Below are 20,591 nucleotides of genomic sequence, written 5' to 3' on the forward strand. Positions count from 1 at the left end.
CCATGTCAGCAACAAATTGGAGAATTGACTGCGGTTTGTTTTCAATTACATTTGCAGCAGATATTTGTACGGGACAAAATGTTGCATCCATTTCGTACAATCAATCTGCGATGCGCCAGCATTTGCAAAATTACTTAAATGCAAAGTATTTTAAATCATTTACAAGATCATATTTGGAAAAGAAAGTTCATAAACGTGAGGATTTGTCGAAGCAAACATTAAGGGAACGACTTATACTAATGTTTTAATGGTAGAATGTGTTATGCATCAGGAATTAAGTTACTTTGATTTATTTTTACCCTAGGGCATACAGATATAAATTATGTTGTTTATTATTGCAAGGGTTTATCAGAGCATGCTGAAAGTTAGAATTTTGCTTCTGTGGATATTAATGTCTTCAGAAGACAAGATTAAACCTGCTTGAAGAATCTACATTTTCTATCTATGATATCAATGCTTTATGGTAAATACAAAAGATGCGTCTTGTTCGGATTAGGCAGTCACAATCATCACAAAAAAGGCTTTTTTCATAGCCACAATTCTGTTAAAAACATTATTAAGCATATGGGAAAAAAAGTAATAGTGAAAAATTTTAACCAAAAATCCCAGTTTACCTTTTGTACTAAAACTTTTTCAGCTACCTGTTGGATTAGCATATTCGATGACAATGAGAGTCAAGAAAGATGTTTGATAGGGTGCATATCCTGTAACACGTATAAGAACAAGACAATTTTTTCGTTTTTCAAAGTTAATATATGAACTTTGATTTACATTTATGGTAGGTGAACAAAGTGAATTACTTGATTCATGCTTAATTAATCAGGCATCAGACCTAGAAGATTTTAATGACACGCTCGTCAAGTTTTTGTTCTCTTTCTTTAGGTGGATAGAAAAGGCAGGAGTGACCGTGAAAAAGAAATCCATATTGTCAGTTTTGTAGATTTTTTAATGTAAAATATTTTTTGGAAAAAAGCTCTTTTAATTGTTTATTCACTTATGTCACTTATGTTTTTTAAACTTTAAAGTCACAAAAATATTTGTGATTACTAAATTACGCTCAAAGCATAACAAACATCTTTTTAACGTTTAAAAGAAATTCTGAAAGTCTTTTGAACGTTCAAAGACGTCTTTTCCGGACCAAATATCAGCTAGGATATGAGGTTCAACTTTATACGCATATTAATAATCGCCCAAAGAGGACATCGCTGAGCGTCTTTAGTTGCATGCATTTAGAATGCGTCCAAAACGTTAATCATATGTTTTTTGTACGTTCCCGTGCTGGCTAGGTTGTGATACTAGCCTTTTTATCCATTTTGTCATATTATAATAGGTTTCAGATAAGTTAAATTGTTATTGATTTATTTACTAGTAATCCGTGTTAAGAGTTGTTCACAGCTGGTAAAGTTAATATTATGAGAATATTTCAAAGGCACGGTTAAAAGTACTAAGACGCTTGGGCTAAGTAATTCCAATAGGGCCCCTTTTGGCAGTATTGGTATAATAAATTTAAGAAAATATAGAAAAAATTAAAATATCAGCAAAAAAGTAAACAAAATCAGCCCCAAAAATCTATGGGCTCAGGTATTTTGCGCTCCCCCTCTAGATCTCCTTAACTATTTAAGTGACTAGTTTACTTTTGAGTTGAAAAATTCTGCTATAAAATTACCTTCTTTACCTCACAAATAAATAAAAAATAATTTTTTTTTTTTCTTTTTTCTTCTGCAAATTTTTTTCTGCTGCGGAAATAAATTTATAACGGGAAACAATTTTATGCGCAAGCTGCATAATTTTAATTACTTAGTAACTGAAACTTGCGCCACGGAAATAAATTTGTACGACACCCGGTCTTAGAGAAAAGATGTTTATAAACACAACAATATCCTTACTTTCTCTTCACTTACTTCGAAAATATAGAAAATAATTTCCTTTTTGTCTGATCATTTTCTGATGAATACAGAAAGAAATTATTTTGTTACTTAAGGTGAGTTGCATTCATCCGTTTTAGCTACGGGAATGGGAAAGGGATGGGAAAATTAATCATGTGAGCATGCGCAGTGATTAATTTTCAAAATTAAATTAGAAATTGCTCATGCTCACGTGATTAATTTTCCCATCCCTTTCCCTTTACCGTAGCTAAAACGAATGAGTGGAAACTCACCTTTATTTAAACAAAATACAGACACGCAGTTATTTCTTTTAAGTTAAATAATTTTGCAGAACTGGAATCTTGTGACGCATTCGGCTAAAAGTTCTAAAAAAAGACTAATTTTTTAAAAAGTAAATTCTACATAACAAAAATAACAAACCTTTCTCTTTCTACTTTTCTTAATAAAACAGGTCTTATTTTTCCTAATCTTCAAAAAAAAATCAAAACTCCTTCGTTCCTTCGTGTGTATTTTTAAATGCCCCTAAACGTCGATAATCTGCACCCGAAGGTCAATAATCTTAAAAGTGAGCTTTATTTGCATGGTTCCGTCAAAAGAACAACGTTCTGAATGTGTAATGCACAAGTTTATATTTACCAAGTTAGCTGAGTTCGCATTGTATATAACATTTTAAAGAGATAAGATGGAGTTGTTTCACTATTTTGTAATTTCCAGATCGACGGATATTAGGAAAATCTATATACGAAAGATCGCCGTGTTTATTAAGTAAAGTCATATTTTTATTCAGTAAAGTTATATTTTTATTCAGTAAAGTTATATTTTTATTCAGTAAAGTTAAATTTTTAGTAAGTAAAGTCATATTTTTATTCAGTAAAGTTATATTTTTATTCAGTAAAGTTATATTTTTATTAAGTAAAGTCATATTTTTATTCAGTAAAGTTATATTTTTATTCAGTAAAGTTAAATTTTTAGAGTAAAGTCATATTTTTATTCAGTAAAGTTATATTTTTATTCAGTAAAGTTATATTTTTATTAAGTAAAGTTATATTTTTAGTAAGTAAAGTCATATTTTTATTCAGTAAAGTTATATTTTTATTCAGTAAAGTTAAATTTTTAGTAAGTAAAGTCATATTTTTATTCAGTAAAGTTATATTTTTATTAAGTAAAGTTATATTTTTATTCAGTAAAGTTATATTTTTATTAAGTAAAGCTATATTTTTAGTAAGTAAAGTCATATTTTTATTCAGTAAAGTCATATTTTTAGTAAGTAAAGTTATATCTTTATTAAGTAAAGTTATATTTTAATTCAGTAAAGTTATATTTTTATTAAGTAAAGTTATATTTTTATTAAGTAAAGTTATATATTTATTAAGTAAAGTTATATTTTTATTAAGTAAAATTATGTTTAAAATATTTTGATACGATAAATATTATTTATAATGGTTCTGTTCATATGTGTAAGCGAAAAATAAAAAGCTTTTAAGAAAAAATTCAATTTTAGAAAAAATACAAAATGCCTTTTATCTTTGCCCTTTTTAATTTACCTAAAAGCATGAAAAATATTATAATAGTATATTTCATGAAATATTTTTGATAATAATGATAAAGTTTAACAATTTTATCAAATTAACTAGGAACTAAATGATAATGTATTATTAAATAATAACTTACTGCATATCTTTTAGCGGATCAAACAATATGAAGGATCGCAAAGCTATGTTGCTGATTTTTTGTGCTGCTGCAGGGTCAGTATTTTTTTACATCGAATATTTAGATTTAACAATGGATTTTCTGCCCAAACAAAAACCTGCGTTTAAACTTAATAAGACTCAAAATCCTTGTTTAAAATATATATTCCGTAAAGTTCTTCTTCTGATCACGTTTAACAATCCTCTCTACGATCATATTCCATTACTTCTAAACATGTACGAAGGTGTTTTTTCAAACATCATGTTTTGCGGACCAAAAAACTCGTCGTCTATTTATCCAATGATTAACTCAATAACTTATAAAGGATATTTTAGCTACGATGAATGTGCTGCTCAAGTGATGCTCATACATCCCAATTACACTGGTTATTTAACCTTCAGCGATGACGTTTTGCTTAACGTTTGGAACCTAAAAAGTTTCAATCTCGACAAGTTATGGCAAGGTCCAGAGTTCCCTTACAAGTCCGGAAAGTTTATTAACTCATCAGGAGACGACTGGCATTTTTGGAAAGACCCATTTGGTTTACAATCGTGTGTTCAAGCCCTACAGAAAATTAGCTCACTTAACACGTATAAACGTCTTGTAAACCGTTTAATGAACTCTAACAACACTTACGGAAAAGGACTAATCATGAAGTCATTTGGTAACTACACCTGCTACGGTGAACGATCTGACATTTTTTATATTCCGCGGCGCATGGCAAAAGACTTTATTGAACTATCACATGTGTTTAAAAATGAAAACGTGTTTCTTGAAATCGCCGCTCCGACTATTATAAGGTTGCTTGCCACTGACATTGAGAACTTAAAAGGCATCTACATGCCTGGAGAAGTTGGTAGCGATCTCGTGAGAAGAAGCGATCGTCTTCTTCTCTACTATAGCTTAGACTTACACTTTATACATCCGTTTAAGTTTAACTACGGTAAAGATTCAACAGTCGGCCTAAACTTTTTGAAAAATAACTTTACAAAATTGGTAAACACTCAAGTAGCATGTTGGAATTCTTCATATGATGATGTCATTTAGAGTCCTAAAACTGAAGTTTAAATTTCAAAACATTCTTATTTTTTTCAATATTCGATATGTATTCGATATGTATTCGATATGTATTCGATATGTATTCGATATGTATTCGATATGTAACCGATGTGTATGGTTGATGTAAAGAAATATAAGAACCATGGATTCTCATTGGGTAGAAATTTTTGTACATTTCGGCAGAAGTTCTTTCCATAAATGAGACTTGAAAGACATTTCTTGATACTTCGCTCAGAATTAAAATACAACCAAATTACTCAATTGAAAAAGTCCCGAAGAAGGCTTTCCAAGGTTCGAGCAGTAAATTAATAATCTAAACAAAAGTGCAATCGGAGGGTGCAAGAGTAGTGGAGTTTTATCATGCGTTGATGGCTTGAGTGACACTAAAATTTAAAAAAATAAAAACTAATGAATCAGATAAAAGTTCTATTAAAAGTTTAAATCAATCTAAGTTAGATATGCCAGTTTTTAATGGAATTCAGTAGATTGGCAAGGTTTCTGGGACCAATTTAGTTTATCAATTCATAGGCATGAAGGTTTGTGTGATATAGATCGATTTAACTATCTAATAAAATATTTATCTGGCCAAGCATTGGGAACTATTTAGTTCAGAAAATTATAAAGAAGCAATTGAAATTTAGACAGATACGGGAATACACAAGTTTTAGTTTCAACACTTAAGGATTCTTTACTAAAAATAAAGAAAATTAAAGATTTCAATGATCTAAAAGAATTAAGTAAACTCTATAATGATATAGAGAGCTGTGTACGTAATCTTAGATCCCTAAAAATAGAAACAGCGATTTACCCACACAACAACAAGTCGTCTTAAAGACAAATTGAAGATTTCTTTAAAACGTCTTATTTAAAACGTCTTCAAGTTGCCTTATCTAAGACATCTTAAAGTTGTCTTAAACTGGTCTCAAATGAAACACACAAGTCGTCTTAACTAAAACGTCTTAAAGTTTTCTTATTTAAGACGTCTGAAAGTTATCTTTAACTGGTCTTATATGAAATACTTCTTAAAGTTGCCTTATTTCAGACGTATAAATGACGGCTAAAAAAGACGTGTATATAAATGTATATATATATATATATATACATACAGTGTCCGACAAAAAAAAAGCTTAGGTAAACTCTCAAAAAATTACAACAAAAAAGAATGACAATCAAATATTCTTTACAATATATATATTTTTTAATACTATTTCAGGAAGAAATAATTCATTTCAATAATTCATTTCAATAATTCATTTCATATCTTTAATATTCTAGAAATATCTTTGAACAAACTACAACCTCTTGTTTACGTCATTTTATTATTTGTCAATTAGAGCTTGACATGTCGAATTCCGGACAAAAAATTATCGCGAGTTGTGAAAAAAAATATTTATTGTGAGCGAAAACGTGATCCTAAATTATTTTTCTTGCTTCAATTGTCGCTTTTTCTATCAAAGCACCCAAGTCGAACAATGCGCCAGACAACTCGAAAAAAGATAAGAAAACAACTCACTAATGTTTGAAAAGCGCCAAATTGTAACATGGCATGAAAGTAGATACACTTACCATGAAATTGGAAAAAAATTGAATCGATGGTGCACTACAATTCGAAGATTTTTGTTCAAGTATTATTTGACGGGAAGTTTTAAACGCAAACAAGGGAGTGGAAGAAGGCGTAAAACAACTGCCAGAGAGGACAGATTAAATATAAGAGAGGTTCGAAAGAATAGAAAGATAACAGCGGCTGAAATAAAGAGAAATTTTAAACTGGATGTTGACGAACGGACGGTTCTTCGAAGGATCCATTCTATTTGGAAATTTAAATCTTACTGGAGCGTTAAAAAACTATTTATTTCTGAAAGTAACCGGAAAAAAAGACTTCAATGGGCAAAGCAATATCAGAATTGGACAATCGAACAATGGAAAAATGTTTTATGGAGTGATGAGTCACCATTTTGTTTGCGCTTCAGTGGACGGTCGCGTGTTTGGCGGTTAAATAATGAACGTTACGATCCATTAGTAACACAGCCAACAGTAAAGCACGATAAAAAAGTGAATGTATGGGGATGTTTTACTTCATCGTGTGTTGGTCGTTTGTATAAAATTCCTGGTATTATGGACAGTAAAATGTATAAACAAATCTTAATTCATCAACTGATACCTAGTGCAAATGAGCTCTTTAAAGATAAAAGTTGGGTCTTTCAGCAAGATAATGACCCGAAACATACGGCAAACAATGTGAAAAATTATTTGAAGAACAAAAAATTAGTGTTTTTTTCTGGGCCAGCTCTAAGCCCTGATCTGAACACTATCGAGAATCTCTGGAGTATATTGGATCATGGAATCAAGACAAGAGCTCCAAAAAACGAAGAAAAGTTATTTCAAATTCTTCAAAATCAATGGAAGAACATTTCTGGGGAACTCTTACAATTACTTGTTGAGAGTATGCCTCCTCGGTGCAAGGCAGTGATTAAAAGCCGTGGCTTCACCACAAAGTATTAGTTTGGTCTGTTTCGTTATTTCAATAAAAATTCTCAATTTTTCGTTATTTTTTTCTTGTTTTTTTTCTATCTAAGAATCAACGCACCAAATAAAATTTTTTTGTTTATTTTTTTCTATATCAGTTGTAGAAATTTAGTTGAGTTCTCTTGCATGTCTATCTAAGCTTTTTTTTTTTATCGGACACTATATATATATATATATATATGTATATATATATATATATATATATATATATATATATATATATATATATATATATATATATATATATATATATATATATATATATATATATATATATATATATATATATATATATATATATACAGTGGCGTATCTAGGGTAGGGCAGGCAGGGCACGTGCCATGGGCGCCAACCTGAAAGGGGCGCAAAAGAGGCTTGGTTGCGATACAATAAGCGAGAATTATATAAAATAAATTAAGAATGCTGCTTACTAGCCATAAGGAAAAAATATCAAGTCCCGAGCAACTACTTATGTTTATAGTTGAATATGGAGACGAAAACGTTTTTTCTAATATGCGTATAGAATTGCAAATGTTGCTAACAATAGCTGTGTCTGTAGCTAGTTGTGAAAGATCATTCAGTAAACTTAAACTGATTGACTCTTACTTGAGAGCGCCGATGGGCCAAAGCCGTCTCTGTGATCTCGCTTTACTAAGCATAGAGTGAGAAATTATCGAAGAAATTAATTTTGACAATATTATTAAGAAATTTGCAGCAATTAAAGCTAGAAAAATAAATTTGTAATATATGTTACATAAACAAATTGTTTATTTATAATAAATAATAAAGTTTTATTAAAAGCTTGTGTCATCATTTATTAAAAAATTGTAATTAAGCAATTATGTGGGGGAGGAGCGGCGCGAGATTGGTGTTTGCCCCAGGCGCTATTTACCCTAGGTACGCCACTGTATATATATATATATATATATATATATATATATATATATATATATATATATATATATATATTCAGTGGTCGGCCATCACATTAGGACCACACGTTTTTTTTACAATTTATTTCAAATATGTTGCTTAAACCCGCATATGAGAAAATAAATATGATATTTTTATTTGTTACATGTCAAGTTATTTCTATTCTTAGTAATATTTAATAAAAATTTATCAATTGGCAACTCTGGCTGTCAGCAATCACCTGTCATAATCAAATTGGTCCATATTGGACAATTTAAGGTTATTTTTAGTTGTTAGTTTGATAGAAGTTTAAATATGATTTATTTTAATTTCAAGCATCTGTGATTTATTTAATTAATTATTTTTTTTGAACTTAATAATAATCAGTAAGTCATTAATTTTAAATAAAGGATTTTATGTTTTTTTTCCTTTTTATGGAAAGACACCAAATAGTAGTCTTTTTTAAAGTTATTAATTAAAATTTTCAGCTATGGGTAAAAAATGTGATATGACACCAACAAAAGTTACTCAAATTAGATGTCTTTTACAGAATACAAAATATTCTCAGCGAAAAGTTGCACAAATTGTAAGGTTTCTCACCAAACCGTAATGCGAGTGAGAAAAAAAATTGATACAGGGGAAGAGTTTGGCCCAAGGAGACCACCTTCTAAACGAAAGACAACACCAAGAGCGGGTCGTATTATCCGGAATATATGCCTGGAAAACAGAATAAAGCCACAAAATGTATTGACTAAGCTTATCCATGAAGCTGGTATTGCTGTGTCAGACCAGACCATTCGCAGAAGGCTGAAGGAAGAGGGATTGCAGTGTCATCGCCCAGCCAAGAAACCAAAACTGACTTCACTCATGAAAAAAAAGAGACTGGATTGGGCTCGAAACTATCGTCACTGGGCTCGAAACTATCGTCACTTTTGAGGATTGGGAAAAAGTATTTTTATTCGCATTCATATTCGTAAAATATTTTAAATATATTCATTAATATTATAATTTAAAATAAGCATTATTTTAGATTTGCTTCTCTGATGAATCAACTTTTCAAGTAATGATGGACAAAACAGCTTTTGTTCGTCGTAGAACAAACGAAAAGTTTCATCCTGACTGCATTGTGGAAACAGTCAAGCATCCAGCTTCAGTAATGATGTGGTCTGTCATTTGTGGGCAAGGAGCAGGGCGTCTCTACAAAGTAGTTGGCACAATGAGGCAGGACCAGTATAAAGAAGTTCTGGAGAACCAGTTGCTTCCTCAAATAGCAGATTGGTCTAAAAATGTAAAAAAAAATTCAAAAGATGTCCAAAAATGTCAAAAATCTTATATTTATGCAAGATGGTGCAACTTCCCATACAGCAAAAAGTGTTATGGCTTTTTTAAAACAGAAAAAAGTAGATGTATTGCCATGGCCAGGCAACTCACCTGATCTTAACCCCATAGAAAACATTTGGGAAATAGTAAAGCGAGATGTTGGAAAAAAATTCTTGCTAACAAGCAAGATCTTATGGAATATACTATCAGGATCTGGCACAATAACCCAGAGTTGACAGAAACTATAAAAATTTCAATTGCAAGCAAGCCCCGACGAATCGAAGCAGTTAATGCAAATAACACCTGATGACTAAAAAATGAGACAAAGTTTAAATCAATATATGTATGCTATTCATAATCATGCAATTGAAATAAATTAGTATACTTATAGGGAATTTAATACTCTATTAAAATTATATTATAGTTTTAAAATATTAAATAAAATGGCTCCGTATAAAACAAGTTTGTAAGAAGACCTAAGAAAACGCATTTACCAATTTAGAAATACGCATCTGGAAAAGCCGAAAATCTTCACAGTAAAACACTTTCTAGATGAAGGAGCATTGAAAGCGACCATGTATCGTGCTCTAGAACGTGTAGATAAAAATTTAGGCTATTAACGAAAAAAAGGAAGAGGTCTAAAGGCGAAAAAATTGACAAAAAGCAGATAGACCAATTGAAAAAAGCATTTGATCATAATCAAGGTGTTTCACAACGTCAAGTAGCTCGAAGATTCGATTGTGACCATTCGCATATATCTAAAATTCTTAAAAACAAGACAAATATTAGATATTACAAGAAGAAAAAGATTCCACATCGAAGCGAAAGCCAACTAGCCCGAATCAAACCTTTGTGTCGGCATATATATGGCAATTTTAGGAATTTTCATTTTGTCTTGGATGACGAATCATTTTTCACATATGCGAATACAACATTGGCTGGCAACGATGGCTTCTATTCTAGCAACTTGTCATCTACAACTAGCGACGTCAAATTCAAAAGAAAGAAAAAGTACGAGGAAAAGGTGCTAGTCTCTTTGATTATATCACCCAAAGGGACTTCAAAACCAATGTTTTTTGAAAGTAGCCAGGCAATCAACAAACAAGCATACATCGGATGTCTCCGCAAGCGGTTAATACCCTTCATTGATGAATATTATAAAAATGAAGAATACTTGTTCTGGCCAGATTTAGCTAGCTCGCACTATGCAAATGAAGTGGTTCCTTTTCTCGATGCCAATAACATCAAATACCTGCCAAAGGTAAAAAATCCACCCAATGTACCAGAAGCTCGACCGATTGAGGACTTTTGGGGTCAGTTGAAACGCTTAGTCTACGAGGCTAATTGGCAAGCAAGAACCATTCCTCAACTCAAACGGTGTATCGTGAATTGTCTTAACAAAATGGATCCGGAAGTGGCAAAACGTTATGCCTCAATGACTTCAGCTTGTCTAGGTCGAATTGCTTTTAATGATGTTATTGAAAACCAATAAATATATTTTTTTTAAATATCATATAATTGTTTATTAATTTATTTTAAATTAAATTTGATAGCTATGTAACAATGGCTATAATAACAATTTTAAAGTTGTCTCATTTTTTAGTCATCAGGTGTTAAAGGCGGTTTTACAAAATATTAATACTTAATATATATTTTATATAATTTATGGTAATAACCAATAAATATTTAAAATGAATAATTTTATTTGTTTATTTTTCATCAAGTATAACTTTATAAATAAAGGAACAAGCTTTAAATTACAATATTATTTTTCTTTTTGCCAAAAAATTTGTTTTTACACGATATTTACAAAAAATTACAGCTGGTCCTAATGTGATGGCCGACCACTGTATATATATATATATATATATATATATATATATATATATATATATATATATATATATATATATATATATATATATATATATATATATATATATATATATATATATATATATATATATATATATATATATATGTATATATATATATATATATCAGGCGCGGATCTAAGGGATAGTTTGAAGTCCAACTGATTTGTAAGAAAATATACCTAATATTTATTAAAGATCTTTTAGAATTTTTGGGATTAAATATGGAAATACTTTAGGGATATACTAAGCTATTGAAAAGAATTTGAAAATATTTTGTAAGACTTGCGTAACAATTTTTTGCCTAGCAACGGATTGAAGTTCGTTGGCCATATAGCTTAAATTTAACGGCAGCCAAATTAGTTTAGGGTTTTTGCGCTTAAGGAATATCTCTAAAAATTGAAATTTGTCTGTCGTAATTTACGGTTTTTAGCTATAGAGATTCCTGCCATGGCCGCAACAGTTCTTATTATACGTTACCGTATTTTGTTCAATCAATAAATGCTATGAAAAAGTATTAAAGTATTGATCTTTTATCGAAATTTCAACCGTGAAAATAAAACTCGGTCACATAGTTGGTTTTAACGTGTCCGATTTTAAAAAATATGCTGTTAAATTGGAGCTAACAAATACAGGATATTAATCGCTAAATTTTTCTCAATTTCTTCTTCAGAAACAAAGATAACTTGGCTTTTGTCATTTGATTTTTTAAATATAATAAAATATGAATCCATATATAACCGAAGAATTAGTTGCTTGTGCACTAGAATCAAAACATTGGCATAATGTATTAAATTACAAAACTCGAATCATTAAAAAGCTCTCTGAGATAAATTTAATGTTTCCAAGAAAACCTGATTCTAACCAATTCAATACAGAAATGATGGACTTTGTACCCTTAGTTAAAAGAAATCTTGGTTATACAGCATTAAGGTTTTTTTTTTCTTTAGAACTTTTGTTTATTATTTTTAATTCAAGTAATATCACAAAACAGACCCAAAATTTCTGATGTTAGAAACATGAACAGTTTAGACCTTCATTGCATTATTTTCTTCCATTTCTTTTCTTTGAGAATTCAATCCATTTTTCATAGACTTTTTTTTTTTTTTTTAGCTATTTAACTAGTTATTGGTACATCTTATCATTAAACAAACAAGTCACTAAAATTATGTAAGTGACTAGTTTGTTTAGTATAGCTAAATCATTTGCATAATATATAAATGATTTGGTTGTTTAATAAAAAGTTATGGTGTGTACTAAAATTACACTAATTTTTTTATTATTAATATTACTTTTCAGTAAATATTGTTTTTTTGTGTCAGAACTGCTGAAGATGGAAATTGTCTTTACAGCTCAGTCTCTTTGATTTTAAATGACAGTAAGCATACTTCAAAAATTCTAAGATTGCTAACGTCAGTTGAGATATTTGAAAACATAAACTTTTACGCAAGGTATTTTTTATAGCTGTTTCATTTAAATGCTCTGATTTTCAACAATTAATGATAATATGATTTCAGAACTTCTTTTAAAAGAAGCATATTTAAATTGCTTTAATAAAACATTTTCATCGTTTATTTGCCTAATAGCATTATATAGCGTTATAAAGCAACCTATTGAATCTGTCTATCCTGAAATTGGTTTTAAAAAGTATTATAGCTTTTAAACACTGTTATAAAGCCTCGTATCCAAAAATTAAATAGTCCAATAAATATTTTGTGGCGCAATTTAGATAAAACAAAAAACAAAAGTGTTTTATGTTTTAACCCAAATCATTTTGTAACACTGATTAAAGATCTTCCAAACAAACAACCAGCTTTTTTAATGAGTGATACAACTTTACCTAGTATCAAAAGAAAACAAATTTCAAAGACAAGTTTTTCAGCAACAGAGAATAAAATACAAAAAACAATTCAGTCTAAATTATCTTTTCCTACTGTTTCCAGGAACACTTCAGATTTAGATAAGTTGGCTAATTGTAATAAAACAGTTAAAACTGAAGTAATTGTTTCAAAAGACATCAACAGCAGTGATAAAAACACTATTGACTCTTATGTTCCACTTAAGGTAAACATGGTTGCTGATGTTAGCTTATTAAATACAAATCAGCTAGCATCCTATTCAATTTATGATGTTTCTTCATTCCATCTACAGGGTGAAAAATTAAAATCAGGAACAACTGATAATGAGCTGTTATCTCTAATTAGTAATGTCTGGGTTCCAGATAAATGCTTCATTTCCCCTTAACAGGTAAAAGCAGAAAAAGACATTTTTTGTTAAAATGGTTTGATGAGTTTTCTTGGCTTTGTTATTCTAAAATTGAGGATGGTGCATATTGTCTTCCATGCACTCTTTTTGGTCCAAGTTCACCAAATAAATATGCATTACGTAAGTTGTTCAAAGAAGCATTCAATACCTGGCGTAATGCTGTAAAAGTTTTCAATGATCATGAGAAAACTGTTGACGGATTACACATCAAGTCCATGGATTGTTATAATATGCTTTTATCTAGAGCTAAAAATAACACTTTGCCTCTTGAAAATTCTCTAGATATTTCTAGAAAGCAGCTTATAGAGGAAAATAAAAAAAAACTTGGATCAATTGTTAAGACAATAATGTTTTTGGGTTGAAATGATATGTCTTTACGAGGTCATAGAGATGATAGAAAATATCAAAGAGAAGTTGGAGAACCTTCAAAAATTACAGGGTTGGGTAATTTTATTGAGCTTATAAATTTTAGAGTTGATGCAGGTGATTTAATTCTAAATGAGCAACTTCTCTCTGCCCCAAAAAACTCTAGATATATTTCAAAGACCTCTCAAAATGAGTTGATTGAGTGTTGTGGAAATGCAATTGAAGAGATTCTAATAAATGATATTAAAAAAAGTAAGTACTTCTCTATTATAGCAGATGAGGCTTCAGACTGTGCATTGTTAGAACAACTTTCTATTGTCATACGTTATGTTGACAATAGTATTAAGGAAGTTTTTTTACGCTTTTTAGAATGCAAAACAGGGACAAGTGGTTTAAATATAGCTACCAACATTCTTGAAACTTTGAAAGAATTCGGTTTAGATATAAAAAATTGCAGAGGCCAGTCTTATGATGGAGCTGCTTCAATGTCAGGTGAATACAAAGGTGTTTCATCTCATATAAAAAAATCAATCCAATGGCATTATTTGTCCACTGTGCCTCACATAAACTTAGTTTAATTGTTGGCAAGAGTTGCCAAATCCAGCAAGTAAAAAATTTGCTTGAGCAAGTTAAAGCCATATCTTATTTTTTTAACTTGTCTCCTAAAAAAAGTAATTGTTTAAAAAAATACCTTCTTCCTGGTCAGGCAAAACTTATTGACACATGTCGAACTCGGTGGGTAAAAAAGCTTTGTGGACTTGATGGATTTTTTGATAATTATTCAGCAGTTTTTTCTGCTTTTGAAGAAATGGAAGACAATAATTTAAAAGAATTTAATAAAGAAACATCTTCAAAAGCATCTTCTTTTATGAAGTTGTTGACAAATTTTTCTTTTATTGTTTCTTTGGTTTTAACTAATCAGCTTCTGGATAACTTTTATGGAATAAATCAGATCTTCCTCATTTCTCATCAATTCATGCCAAATTAGAGTTATGGGAGGAATTTTTTTATTAGAGTTATGGGAGGAATTTCTGATACATTAAAGTTCATGGATATCAGAGGCTTTCCAAACATTTTAGAGGCTTTTCATATACTTGCTACAATACCAATCACAACTTGTGAGTGTGATAGGTCAATATCTACTCTTAGGAAAATAAAAACTTACACCAGGAGTTCTATGTCTGAAAATAGATTGAATGGACTTGTATTAATGTCTAATCATCAGGAAATAGTTTCAGATATTAACAGAGTAATTGAAGTTTTTGCATTCAAAGGAGACAGAAAATTAGAGTTAATATTCAAATGATGAGTAAATTTAGAATACTTTACTTAAACTGCTTATCAAGAAAAGAAAAGAATCCAGAAATGGAGGGCTAACCTTTGGCAACATTACTAATACTTTACTTAACCTGCCTATCAAGAAAAGGAAAGAATCCAGAAATGGAGGGCTTACCTCAGGCAACACGACAGTTTACAGATGGAGTGCAAAGTCCTAGGCTTACCTTCTCGTTGGTGCACTTCGTTAAGTAAGTTAGACAAGTATTACATGTCTAATTTATGAACTAAATAGCCAAGGCAACATTTTGAATAACTTTATTATTAATAAGATAACTAAAAACAATACAAAACAACACTTTACCGAGCTTGACTTGACTGATTAGCATAGCATTCCATTAGCAAAATTGTATCGAATAAACACATTAGATGAACAGACTTCAATAACAGGTAAAAAGTTGTTTTTTATTAAAAGGAGACTGGAAGGTAATAAATGAATAATTTTATATATATATATATATATATATATATATATATATATTTATATTGTATTTTAAAGACACAGGAAGGTGGTTACAGAATAAAGGAAGGTGTGATAAATATGAAATATCCAAATGCAATAAATGAAAAAAAGAGACATGATTTGCTATAAAAATATTTCACTGCCTCCACAAAAAAGAGTACATGATTATATTTTTAATAAGATTTTCGTAATGCTGGTGCGTTTTTAACATGTTCTAAATATATTTATGGACAGTCTTCTCCGATTCCTTTGGATATGTCTCTCGGACAGCCGCTAAAAAGAGAAAACTAATTAAACAATAATAGGTAAAGAAAATCATTGTTTTTTTGGAAAGCAGCATTAGAAGACACTTACCAATTACACATTTGTAAAGGTGGCTTTCTTTAAAACTTCTCTTTCCGCCTCTCTTTCCATCCATGTTGAAATTATTCATTAGCGAACAATCTACTTTCTAAATAAGATTAGTTTCTCAGACATCTGTAAAATATGTGCTTGTAATAACCTAGCCATCGGACCTTTACGGAAATAATTCAAAATTCTTTTGAACTATTTGTTGGTCTTTTGCATTTTGTCCAGGCAGAAATCCGGAAACACATTTAAAACCAGCAGCTATAAGAGGAGACTTATATTTCTGATGTTGCTTATACGACTGGCAGCTAAAATGGTAATCTGTCGGCTTGCAAAATTCTTGTTCTTCATTAAACACTACCCTTTCTTCCCAAGATCATTTGATATTGCTTCTTTCACAAGAATAATATAATATAAATAATATAAGTACATAAATGTAATTAATGGTAATGAATTATATAAATACATAAATGTAATTAATGTATATAGTATTTAATAAGAATATTAAATACAAAATATTATTTTTTATTATATATTATTTTATATATTATTCTTTTTAATATTCCAGCTCTCAATGATTGAGTCAATCGTTTTTGACTTGTTATTCAAAACGACTTATTAAGGGAATTTTTTGATAACATATATCTTGTATGTTATCAAACATTATCAACATTATGTATCCTATCAAAAAATGTATGATACGTAAGTTTACAGTAAACCATCTGCATTAAATGTTAGAATGCATTAGTACTTTCTTTTCATTTCGAACAAACTAGTTTTTTAAAATTCAAAGACAGAGGAGGTTTAATTAAACCAACTAAAAGTGTTGTTATCATATGCGAAGAAACTGAAAGATGCTTCTAAAGTTTGCTTGCCTCAATAAATGGCCACCTTCCAAATGAAATAGGAATTCAAAATGCCATTTCTTGTGCTGTTTTGAGATCAGTTGATTGCTCAAAAATATTTAATGAACAAACTTCTCAAATGTTTGACTCAACTATAACTGATAACCATTTATTTGCACTGATTAAACTTATTTCAGAAAACTATGCAAAAATACTTCTTTATCATCTGGGTAAAGAATAAACTGCCAAAATAATTGGAATAAAGCTCAGGAAACAATATACAAAACTTATCCTATTTAAAAACCAATAAAAAATTTTTTTATATGATATATATATATGTGTGTGTGTGTGCGTGCGTGTGTGTGTGTGTGTGTGTGTGTGTGTGTGTGTGTGTGTGTGTGTGTGTAAAATAAACTTAGAAGGAACCTCTGAGTTGTGTGTTATCACAGCGCTCAGCTAATAGTTCATACAGCGTTTATAATTTTGTAGTGCCTATCTGATACACTAATGCCTAAAAAATATTATATTAAAAATAAAATTAGCTGCCCACCATGCTGTTGTGTTATTAACCTTCACACAGCATTAGGTAGTCAACTAAAAGTTACATAAATTATATAAAAAATGCTAACTATTTAAAGTTTGAGATTTCTGTACATGAAAACAAATACTTTTTCTTCACTATTACTAAACAAACTAAATTTAGGCAAATTAAAATTAAAATTTGTACTTAGTTTTACTGAGAATTTTTATTTTATTCTATTTATTCTAAAAAACCAAAAACAGAGAGTTAGTATAGAACAACTTATTGTATATAAGTAAAATAAAAAAATATTTATATTTGAACTTTATGTAAATATGTAATATTCCGTTATTTTTATGAAAAAAATCTTGCGTTAAACAAAAAAACTAGATTTTTATTAGAAACATATATTCATCAATATTTGAGCTTAAGATATAAAACTTGATTATCATCAATATCTTAATTTTCATATTACCAATCGTTAATTCCGCCGCAATCTTGGGAGGCCAAAACTGGTTTCTAAAAATTTCCCGTATACTCTATCCAGTTATATTTTAAGATCAGTGATTTATATCAAACACTTAAATTACAAATTTATGTACCAAAATACAAAGTAGTAATTTAACTCAGAACTTTTAATTCGAAATATAAATAAGGAATTTAAATTAGAACTTTAAATAGCCATTAAAATCAGAAAATTAAAATTGAAAGTTAATGTAGAAACGTAAAATGGCAGTATAAAATCGAAAGTTGAAAAAGAAGTTTAAAGATGCAATTCATAGAGGAAATCTAAAGATCAATTCTTTAGGATTTCAACAAAAGTTGTGGCGACTGGAAAATGTTGGAGAGTGTAGCTAAAGCATGTCATTGAAGCACTCAAAAACGCAGTTGATGCTTTTAACTACAAGCACTTGTAAATTAGCTTCTAAAAAAACATTCATATGATATTCTAATGTAAAATTCCAATAATAATCTAATCATGAAGAGCAGAAACCTCTTTTTAGTAAAGTGGTTGTAGCAAACCCTATTCAACACACAATGTTCCTCCCCTGCCCTGCCATACCCTCCCATGTCCTCCCTAGCGCATGGCACTTAAGTTTAAGATAACACCAAAAGAAAAATTTTTCAATTTTTTTTTGTTGTTATAATAAATTAGATCGAAATTCATCAAACGGTTTCAAACATTGTCAAAAAAACTTTTCTCGCGTAAAAGTTACAACAGTTTCAAGTTGCTTCAGGGAGTAAATGGGAGGGGGTGAATGAAGTAATTTCAATTTTGCATAGTTATATTTCTTTTTAAAAAAGAGCTTTTTGAATGGAATTGTTTACGATAGAACAAAATAAAATTATTCATTTTTGGAGAAGTCACAGCAAGCGTTCCAAATGAGAAAAACTCGTGAAAACGTGCGATCTCTCAATTCGAATGGGATCTGCAGCTCTGGGCATGAAACAGACCAGCAATTACAATTCCGTTAATGAGTCAGGACTTTGTCCCTTTAGACCAAGCAAAGTCCAAGAGCTTAGTGATTACAACTTTGATAGACGAGTGCAGTTTCGTGAAACACTATTGGACAATTTTTTTAAAATCCCAGGTATGATTGACAAGATTTTGTGCTCGGATGAGAGTCAGTTTATTTGAATGGAGTTATAAATTGTTACAATAGCTGCTACTGGACTTACTCTAGCCCGCATGAAATATCCAAAGTTGGCACATCTAAAGAAGGGCTTATGGTGTGGTGTAGAATGATTTCAGGTGGACTTATTGGACCATACTTCTTCAATGGTTCTGTCACTGGTGAGTCCTATCTGGAAATGCTTAAGAGAAATGTAAAGCCTAAATTTAAACAGCGTTGTCTCTACTTTCAACAGGATGGAGCGTTTTCCCACTATTCACTTGTAGTGAGAGAGTGGCTCGATCAAAAGTTCCCAGGTCATTGGATCGGCAGAAGAGGCCCTATCGAGTGGCCTGCGCGTTCTTCTGACCTAACTTCACCAGACTTTTTTTCTCTTTGGCTATTTAAAGGATGTAGTATACAGGGACAAATCATCTACACTTGTTGAGCTACGCAGCTGAATCAAGCAAGCATGTGCGAGAAAGTATGCAGAAGTGTACCTGATTGATTGAAATTCTGCATAACGGCAGAAGAAGCTCATTTCGAAAAATTTCTCTAATTATATCTACTATCGATAATTCTACTTTTAAAAAAATAACATATAAATAGATTATCTTATTTCTTTATTTAACAATATTTTATCAAAGACTTAAACCGAATTTACGAACACTCTGTATTTAAAGTGTCTAACTTAGTGTTAAAATTATTGTTATAATTAGTTACTTAAAACATTAGCATAAAAAAAAGCTAATTCATTAGTATTTAAAAAGTGATTAACCTTATCTTTGTTAAACCCAAACACACGCGCCGTGGAAGTTCTGGTTTCGGCTGCATGAATTATATGAGTTCTATGATTACACGGAAAGTTTAGAGGTTCCTTCTAGAACAATTTTACCTTATTTTTTTTTATTTCTTTTTTTATTGATTTCCAAAAATCACTGAGAATCATTAATCATTAACTATCAAAGAATTTTATTAAAAAAACTCACTTGAGTTAAACATTTAAAAATATCTATTAAGTTTTTGACAAGACAAGAAAGACCAGCAAGCTCTGTTTTAACAGGAATAAATTAGAGCTAAAGTTCAGATAATAAAAAATTATTTGAAATTTAGCTCTAATTTACATAAACAAACCTATAGTAACCCATGAAATGGATAAACACTTGACAAACGCTGTTCGAGAATCGACTGTCATGCATGAATCATACATTATGCGATGAGCAAAGCTAAGTTTGGTCCGCGTTTGTTTGTTGATAGTGGACCACTTGTGGTGCTGACGGTGGGCCGTGTATGGATCAGGCATGGAAAGATTGCTGGCATAGTTCTGGTTAGGAGGCAGTTAGGTGTCGGATATGAGCTAGATCCGTCTTTCCTAGTTTTTTTATAGTCATCCTCATTAGACAATAGTATCAACTTGTTACCTTTTATATCTCTGGGATATTACTGTCATCTTTGTAAGAGTGCACATGACCTTTCAGACATCTCTTAATACCTTCATTAAATTTATTAAGCATTGCTTATAATTGTACAATTGCAAATGACAGCGAAAAGCAGAAAACTGGAAACCTAA

General features: G+C 30.2%; 1 protein-coding gene and 1 pseudogene across 1 annotated transcript; both read left to right on the forward strand.

The window, feature by feature from the left end:
* The first annotated feature begins 2,429 nt into the window (after positions 1-2,429).
* On the forward strand, positions 2,430-4,787 carry LOC149878095 (uncharacterized). The gene is made up of 3 exons (XM_090072944.1): positions 2,430-2,525; positions 3,572-3,631; positions 3,911-4,787. Exons 1-3 carry the CDS (start codon positions 2,467-2,469, stop codon positions 4,620-4,622), a joined length of 831 nt encoding a protein of 276 aa, XP_089929070.1. The 5' UTR covers positions 2,430-2,466; the 3' UTR covers positions 4,623-4,787.
* A 7,203-nt stretch (positions 4,788-11,990) lies between these two features.
* Positions 11,991-14,885, forward strand: LOC145202369 (uncharacterized; annotated as a pseudogene).
* The last annotated feature ends 5,706 nt before the right edge of the window (positions 14,886-20,591 follow it).

The sequence above is a fragment of the Hydra viridissima genome, unplaced genomic scaffold, assembly GCF_058129835.1.
Source record: "Hydra viridissima isolate aposymbiotic clone 2 unplaced genomic scaffold, HvirCarnegie_v1 scaffold_15, whole genome shotgun sequence".
NCBI classification, from domain to species: domain Eukaryota; kingdom Metazoa; phylum Cnidaria; class Hydrozoa; order Anthoathecata; family Hydridae; genus Hydra; species Hydra viridissima.

Coding starts and splice junctions, on each gene's coding strand:
- LOC149878095 (XM_090072944.1), top strand. CDS start 2,467: ATGGTTCCGTCAAAAGAACAACGTTCTGAATGTGTAATGCACAAGTTT. Junction 2,526..3,571: donor CACAAGTTTATATTTACCAA/GTTAGCTGAGTT, acceptor CATATCTTTTAG/CGGATCAAACAATATGAAGG. Junction 3,632..3,910: donor ATTTTTTGTGCTGCTGCAGG/GTCAGTATTTTT, acceptor AGGATATTTTAG/CTACGATGAATGTGCTGCTC.